Source organism: Giraffa tippelskirchi, chromosome 6 (genome assembly GCF_054371585.1).
Source record: "Giraffa tippelskirchi isolate mGirTip1 chromosome 6, T2T-mGirTip1v1.2.pri, whole genome shotgun sequence".
NCBI lineage: Eukaryota > Metazoa > Chordata > Mammalia > Artiodactyla > Giraffidae > Giraffa > Giraffa tippelskirchi.
In genome coordinates, this window is record NC_137280.1 from 1,215,879 (window position 1) to 1,224,445 (window position 8,567).

The following is an 8,567-nucleotide window of genomic DNA, read 5'->3' on the forward strand; positions in this document are numbered from 1 at the left end:
CTGAGAACCAGGACTACAGGGGCAGACGGTCAGTGCCAGACCTCGTACATGCAGGGGGCAGGCGGTCGGTGCCAGACCTCATACACGCAGGGGGCAGATGGTGAGTGTCAGACCTCGTACACGCAGGGGGCGGGCGGTCGGTGCCAGACCTTGTACACACAGGGGGCGGGCGGTTGATGCCAGACTTCGTACACGCAGGGGGCAGATGGTGAGTGCCAGACCTCGTACACACAGGGGGCAGGCGGTCGGTGCCAGACCTCGTACACGCAGGGGGCAGACGGTGAGTGCCAGACCTCGTACACGCAGGGGACAGGCGGTCGGTGCCAGACCTCGTACACGCATGGGGCAGACGGTGAGTGCCAGACCTCGTACACGCAGGGGACAGGCGGTCGGTGCCAGACCTCATGCACGCAGGGGGCAGACGGTGAGTGCCAGACCTCGTACGCGCATGGGGCAGATGGTGAGTGCCAGACCTCGTACACACGGGGCAGGCGGTCGGTGCCAGACCTCGTACACGCAGGGCACGAGTGGTTGGTGCCAGACCTCGTACACGCAGAGGGTGGGCGGTCGGTGCCAGACCTCATGCACGCAGGGGGCAGGCGGTCGGTGCCAGAGCTCGTACACGCAGGGGGCGGGCAGTTGGTGCCAGAGCTCGTACACGCAGGCAGAGTGGGCATTTAACTTTCCTCCACCGTTTTGTTCTGTTCAGGCCTTCACCAGATTGGATGACGCCCACCAACACGGAAGGTCATTCAAATGCTAATCTCATCCTGAAACAGCCCCCAAGACACAGGCACAAATAATGTTTAACCAGCTATTCATGCATCTCTTGGCATCTCTCATCGAGTTGACATGTAAAATTAACCATCACAGCCACATTACTAAATACTCAGCATTATTTTTTCTTAATTTATTTCTTTTTATTTGAAGGATAATTACAAGATTGTTTTGGTTTCTGCCATACACCAACAGGTCATGTTTTAAATACATTACTTGGGTTTTACTTGAAAATAATCATATCTGTAAAGGATGGCTAATTGTATTACCTCTTTTCTAATGTCTGTGCGTTAAATTTTCTGACGTCTTCCTTTGACGTCTTTTTCTTGCCAAGTGTGCCTGAGAGCTGCAGGGGAGGGCGTCTTTGTCAGCACCTCCTGCTCCATGCGTCACTCTCTGCGCTTGGCAGTTCTGCTTGTGTTCTGGATTTGTCTTCCTAACTTCTTCTAATTTCTTAGAAGTTGAAGTTTACAGTTCGTTTCACATTCTCCTTACTGCTTTTGGATGATTCTTGAGAGAATAGAGAAGCTGTGTTACTACCCAAGTCTTGTAAACTCCCTAAACAGACATCTTGATCACAGGACCCTTCTTACAGTGAAACCCTTGTCTGGCAAATAGCAGGAAGCGGCTTTGTTTTCCCCTCCTCTTCTCCTAGCTCTTCTGTTTCCAGTTTACTGTAAGTAAGTGAAACTTTTCATGTCAAATGTGCTCCAGTCCAGGCAGAAATGGCTTTTAAGGTTCTCAACCTCTAGCACCCCTGCCCTTGACTGTAAACTGGTCCTGCTGACTCATTTCTAAAGAACAGATTATGGAAACAGGACAGTAGTTGCTTTACAGTGAGGAAGGGTGACAGACACTGCTTTAACCAAGTGACCATGGTAAACCCCAGTGATAAGTCATGTCCACGTCACGTTCTGTGATGAGATACACTTCTCTGTGGATCTAAAGTCCACAATCCCAGTCTACCCAGTCTAAGTATGAGGGGAAAAAAATAATCAGACAAACCCAAACTGAGGGACACACTTATTACTCCTCAAAATGATTAAATTTATGAAAAATAATTACATGATAGACTGTCATATCTGGATCATCGCTGGATCATCGAAAAAGCAACAGAGTTCCAGAAAAACATCTATTTCTGCTTTCTTGACTATGCCAAAGCCTTTGACTATGTGGATCACAATAAACTGTGGAAAATTCTGAAAGAGATGGGAATACCAGACCACCTGACATGCCTCTTGAGAAACGTGTATGCAGGTCAGGAAGCAACAGTTAGAACTGGACATGGAACAACAGACTGGTTCCAAATATGTTAAGGCTGTATATTGTCACCCTGCTTGTTTAATTTCTATGCAGAGTACATCATGAGAAACGCTGGGCTGGAAGAAGCACAAGCTGGAATCAAGATTGCTGGGAGAAATATCAATAACCTCAGATATGCAGATGACACCACCCTTATGGCAGAAAGCAAAGAAGAACTAAAGAGCCTCTTGAAAGAGGAGAGTGAAAAAGTTGGCTTAAACTCAACATTCAGAAAACTAAGATCATGACATCCGGTCCCATCACTTCACGGCAAATAGATGGGGAAACAGTGGCTGACTTTTATTTTTCTGGGCTCCAAAATCACTGCAGATGGTGATTGCAGCCATGAAATTAAAAGATGCTTACTCCTTGGAAGGAAACTTATGACCAACCTAGACAGCATATTGAAAAGCAGAGACATTACTTTGCCAACAAAGGTCTGTCTAGTCAAGGCTATGGTTTTTCCACTAGTCATGGATGGATGTGAGAGTTGGACTGTGAAGACAGCTGAGCACAGAAGAATTGATGCTTTTGAACTGTGGTGTTGGAGAAGACTCGTGAGAGTCCCTTGGACTGCAAGGGGATACAACCAGTCCATTCTAAAGGAGATCAATCCTGGGTGTTCATTGGAAGGACTGAAGTTGAAGCTGAAACTCCCAATACTTTGGCCACCTCATGCGAAGAGTTGACTCATTGGAAAAGACCCTGATGCTGGGAAGAATTGGGGGCAGGAGGAGAAGGGGATGACAGAAGATGAGATGGCTGGATGGCATCACCGACTCGATGGACATGGGTTTGGGTAAACTCCGGGAGTTGGTGATGGACAAGGAGGCCTGGTGTGCTGTGATTCATGGGGTCACAAAGAGTCGGACACGACTGAGCAACTGAACTGAACTGTCTACTTTGTGGTGTTTGGTTTAGTTAAACCCAGGTGATTTAACCCATCAGTCCATTTAACTGGACACATAAACTGCACTATGTCAAAATACAGGCATGAGTAAGGACAGGAATGACCAGCATCCCCAGCTCCTTGCTGCTGGGATGCACCTCACGTGTCTGACGTCGGATTCAAGTGAGGATCTCAGTGTCATTTGTACGGAGATCCATGGGAGCAGAGGTTTTAAATAGTCTTCTTAGGTCTCGCGTGTGCCTTGCAGTACAGAGGCACCCTACTTAAAATGTCTCTGCTGTAGATCTTTGACCTTATACTTTTGACTTGTTTATCCCTCTTCTTCCGTGCCTTCCTTTTTATTTTATTTTATTAAAAATTTTTTTTCATTTATCTTTGATGACATAGCATGTGAACTTCCCCAGCCAGGGGGCTGAACCCGTGCCTCATGCAGGGGAGAAAGGAGTCTGAGCTACTGGAGGGACTGCAGGGAAGTCCCCCGTGCCTTGCTGTTTAAATTATTGTTCCTCTGGCCTCCTCTTTGCAAAAGAATAAGCAAAGGTAGAGCTGGAAAGCAGCAGGACTCTTGCTCAGCAGGGGAGCTGAAATCTTAAGGGGACACAGATGTTTACTGTGTGGGATATAGGGCCAGAAGGGGACAATAAATAAAAGGGTAAGAAGAGTTCTGCAGAGTTGCTTTCTTTCCTTTAAGAAAAATTGTGATTTGCTTCTTTGACAGGATAAAAATCCTCTCTTAAGGTTTCTTGCAAACACATTTTCTGCTTTTAGTGCCACATTTTTTTTTTGGATGGCTTATGATATTTTTAACTTCTTTTTCACTGAAGTGTAGTTGCTGTGCAACTTTATATGTTACAAGTGTATGATATAGTGATTCACAATGTTTAAAGGTCATACTCCATTTATAAGAATGTTGGCTGTATTCCCTGTATTGTGCAGTATACCCTTATAACTGCTTTTGTATGTAATAGTTTGTGTTGTACTTAATCCCCGCCCCACATTGTCCCTGCCCTCCTCCTTCCCTGACTTGCTGCTCAGCTGCCAAGATGCGTCCCAACTCTGCGACGCCGTGGACTGCAGCACGCCAGGCCTCCCTGTCCCTCACCATCTCCTGGAGTTTGCCCAAGTTCCTGTCCGTTGCATTGGTGATGCCATCCAACCATCTCATCCTCCATCGTGCTCTTCTTTATTCCATAATTCATAGGGCCTGATATATCTTTGTTTTTTTAATGTGGATGACACAAAATCGGGATAAATGTAGTTCCTTTGCAGATACTTTCAAACAGTCATCTGTGTCATGTTTTAAAGTGAATCAACCAGCCTTCTTCTCTCCCTTCCATCCTTCCTTCCTTCATTTCATTCTTTAGACAGCATTTTTTAAATTATATATATATCTCCCCTCCCTCTTGAGCCTCCCATCTCCCTCCACCCGTCTCGGTTGTCATGGAGCTGAGCTCCCTGTGTTACACAGCAGCTACCCACTCGTTATCTGTTTTACACTTGGTAGTGTATGTGTGGCAGAGAGTATTTTTGCATACGCGCTACCTCCCCGTGTTCTAGGCTTGTGATAATATTGTCAATAAGACGGATAGTCTTTGTCCTCAAAGATCACAGCACTCAGAACTAATCCTCCCTCCCACCTTTCTCTTGTATGTAAAACTCATACAGTGCTTGCAGTTTATTGGCTACTAGTGTATCCATCAGCGCCTCACTATGATAGCATCTCTTTGGAACACTGATGAGAGTAACTCTGATGGGCATTCACTTAAGTGACTTCCTTATTTTGGTTGGCGTGATTGTTACAAGCTTGCACACCAGCATACAGGCTGATGTGCAGGGTTCGGTACACAGGAGAACTGCATAAAATATATTATTTCATTTTCTTACTTTCAAACATTGAGAAATAGGCTCTAGAGGGCTTTGTTTTTTTTCAGCTAGTTGACTGTACAGATACTCTCTGTAACAGGCACATATTAATTACTATGAATACAGTGGAGAGAGAGGAAAGGGCTCAGCAGATGGGATGGGTTGAAAAGGTTGGGGAAAAAAATATATTTCTCAAGATAAACTTTGACCTCTCAAACGAGTTCCTTGGCTGTGTGAGGTCCTTCCCGTCATGAGGGCGGAGGTCATGTCACTGTCCTGTGTACGATGCTTATTCCCTCTTAACCGTCTTAGTGTCACTGCACGTCACTGTTGGCACTTCACAGGGGCTCAGATCGTACTGAACTGGCCGTGAAAGCAGAAGGTGATTTCATCAGCCAGAGAATGAGTGATACCATGGAGAGATCCTGCTTCTAGAAAACTGGAAACCTGGGTTCAGAATCCCAACTAGAGTATCGAGTGTTGGGGCCTCAAATGTATCACCCTGCCACAGCGGGGCCGTTTTCCTGAAAAAATGAGAAGACTGGATACGACTGTCTCCTGTCACACTGCTGTGACTATTCTGTCACTACTTCCCTAGTAGTCAGCTGGTAAAGAATATGCCAGCAATGCTGGAGACCCAGGTTCAGTCCCTGGGTTGGGAAGATCCCCTGGAGAAGGGAATGGCTCCCCACTGCAGTATCCTTGCCTGGGAAATCCCTTGGCCAGAGGAGCCTGTCAGAAGCAGGCTACAGTCCATGGGAGCACAAAGCGTCGGACACGACTGAGCGACTGACACTTTCGCTATACAGTAAATGCACGCTTGCACATTGTGTAAGAAATCTAGGTTATAAAGTCCTTATTTCCATTCTTGAAATAAACAGCCTTGACTAGTTTTATCTGAACTTTCTAAAAAGAACTTATGTTTCAGCTTTAGACTCTCTGCATACGCTCGGAGCACGTGCATTAGACATTATGTACTTAGAGGTGTGAACATGGATGCTTTCCGTTGACTGTAAACTCTTCTGTCTCTTTGGACAGACTCGTCGTTTTCCTACGACCAATGATGCGCATCAGCCGCTAAGATTCATTTTTGAACTTTTACAGACTCTATGGTCATCAAGGTCTCATCAAGTCAGTAGGTATCATTGGATGCCTGCTGGGCATGATATCCTGTGGAGAATATAAGGCCCTTGCTTTCAGGGTGGCTCGGTTCTGTAAGTAGAGTTTAAATAAATACATAAATGGAATAATAGGAACTTCAACCCGGAGTCTAAAGCTAAACTATTGAGATACAGATTTTCCTTGATTTACTATGGGCTATGTTAGTTAAGTTGAAAATATTATAGGTACAAAATGGATTTAACTTACCAGACATCATAGCCTAGCCTGTCTTAAACATACATTAGCCTACAGTTGGGCAAAATCGTCTAACACAAAGCCTATTTTAGAATAAAGTATTGAATAACTCATGTAGTTTATTGAACGCCAAACTGAAAGTGAAAGGGAGTATGGTCATCTGAGTTCAGGATGATGCTGAGTGTCTGGGTCATTTACCACCATGGTCACGTGGCTGACGGTGAGTCCAGGCTCCCTGCTGGCCGGCATCCTGAGGGCACCTCACCACATCTCACTAGCCAGAGATGAGATCAAAACGCAGGTACAATCTCTACTGAATGCTTATGACTTTTGCACCATCATAAAGTTGAGAAAAAAGGTTGAACCATTGAGAGTTGGGGAGTGTCTATTTTAAAGCAGGTCCTGAGGGGACTAGGGGACACCTTGCCAAGTTCTCTAACTACAGGTATGCTCTTAAAATTTCCTGATGAAGATTTTCGATTGCATGTTGCTAAAACCCTTGGACCTTGCCTGTACTAGAGGGCTGTCTCACCATTGAAACGCAGGGTCCAGAAAGTCTACTCGAGACTGAGAACAATGCCGGGCCTGACCCTGTGGCCCATCCGTGTCGATCAGTGCGTGTGAGCTGAGAGCCTGAAGTCTTAAGAAAACGCATTCCTTGCAGGCTCGGAGGTAAGCGTGTCCATGCTTGTAGCTGGTGCTAAAGCCCTTTTTCGCAGTGCTGTTGACCATGTAGGTGGTTTGTTGGTCGGCCGATAGATTGTTGTTAGGATTGTCATCGTAAGGTCCTACTCGTCAAGGTGAGAGCTGACAGTCCTTCAGTTTCCCAAGTGTAGCAGCCACTGCCGCCAGGGCCTTGCAGTCGGAGCGCGTGTCTCCATGGACCTTCTCGTCTGCTCTGTCACCCAGTCTGAGGAGGCAAAGCCAGTAACACTCTGCTCATTTTATGTTTGAGCAAAACAGGCTTGGAGCCATGTGTTCTGCATTTCCTGCTAGTGTAACACAGGCTTCTCCTGGCATGAGTTAACAATCTGCTCTCCAGAGACCTCTGTTCACAGTCATTTATGCGTTATTCTATGCGCGGTCACCAGGCCTCACCTGTCCCTTACACCTTGCAGATATGGGACCAGCTCCTTTCGTGTGGTAGGGGAGGCCTCATTTCTAAATGTTGTGGTTTTGATTAGCAATGGTAAGTTTTTTTCTTAACTGAAAAAATAGAGATGTCTATTTTCCTGGCGGAAACTTCTAACATCTTTTGACTATCTTGCTTTGAGGGGACACTTCACACATCAGGTTTTGATTCTCATGCAGTTGTTTTCCATTCCAAGAGGAGCCAACTATTATCCTAAAAGGTCAGCATTTAGTTTCCATGCTTAATCAAACAATGGAGCTTCATGACTATTTTTCTATTAAATACAGAGGGGTTTTTTGTTAAAACAGATGTTCTTCAGTTGCATCTTAGGTGATTGCCTGGTGATTCAGAAGACTTAACACAAGAGCTGGCTACTTCTTCACTTCTTTTTCCAAATATTCCTGCAGGGGCTCCAGCTGAGGCGTGCCTTAGCATGTCTACAAAGGAAAAAAAGCATGTGAATCTTAAGGAGTGTACAAAAGTAGTTCGGCAGCAATGGAACCAGTTAAACACCTCGGCCCGGTTGTCCTAATGGCTCCCTGCATTGTTACTGCGTAGGCTTTGGAGTCCACAGGGCTGTCTGAGAATCTTGTCGCTATGATGTATTGGGTTAGCCAAGAAACTCGTTTGAGTTTTTATCCGTAAGATGCTGGAAAAACCCGATTAAACTTTTTGGCCAACACAATACAATACTGTTTCGGTGCTCACCCAGCAATATTCATCCTCCCCGTCTCCTGCTTACAGAACCTTAATTTTGTGTGGGTAAAACTATGTCTCCTACATATTTTCTTTTCAGGAATCACCTGCAGCTGGCGTGGCCGTATATGACACAGTCCTGGCCTCCCAAGCAAGGGATGCAGTGTTTCACCAGGAGGAAAGGCCTGCATCACCTCTGGTCCCATCCAGCCTCGTCCAGCCTCGGGTCAGAGCTCAGCCCCGGGGGCTGCTCCCTCCCCTCCCCACCCCAGTGTCAAGGTGGGGGCAGCCTGAGAATAAATAACGCAGCACCAATTGTTGCCACCCAGCTAGCTCGTCGGAAGAAGACTCCATGCCAGAAGAGGCAAGCGGAGGCCAGGGGCTTCTACCCTTCCCCAGGTCTCCGCTCAGAAAGCAGAGGTGTCCCTCTGAGAGAAGCAGACCAGTCACTGTCCCACACCTTGAACAATGCTTCAGAGATTTTGCCCAGGGGGCAAAACGCAGCGAATAAGAACAAAGAGCTCTGAGGCT

At 46.2% G+C, this 8,567-nt stretch overlaps 1 protein-coding gene across 3 annotated transcripts in view; it reads left to right on the top strand.

Moving 5' to 3' along the window:
* The window catches only part of TAF2 (TATA-box binding protein associated factor 2), a 92,626-nt gene extending 84,275 nt beyond the window's left edge, over positions 1-8,351 (top strand). For all 3 annotated transcript variants that reach the window (XM_081504837.1, XM_081504822.1, XM_081504827.1), the window contains one exon: positions 8,137-8,351. In XM_081504837.1, the coding sequence (XP_081360963.1) occupies positions 8,137-8,168 (32 nt within the window). In that variant the 3' untranslated portion in view covers positions 8,169-8,351. The remainder of the gene's footprint in view (positions 1-8,136) is intronic.
* The last annotated feature ends 216 nt before the right edge of the window (positions 8,352-8,567 follow it).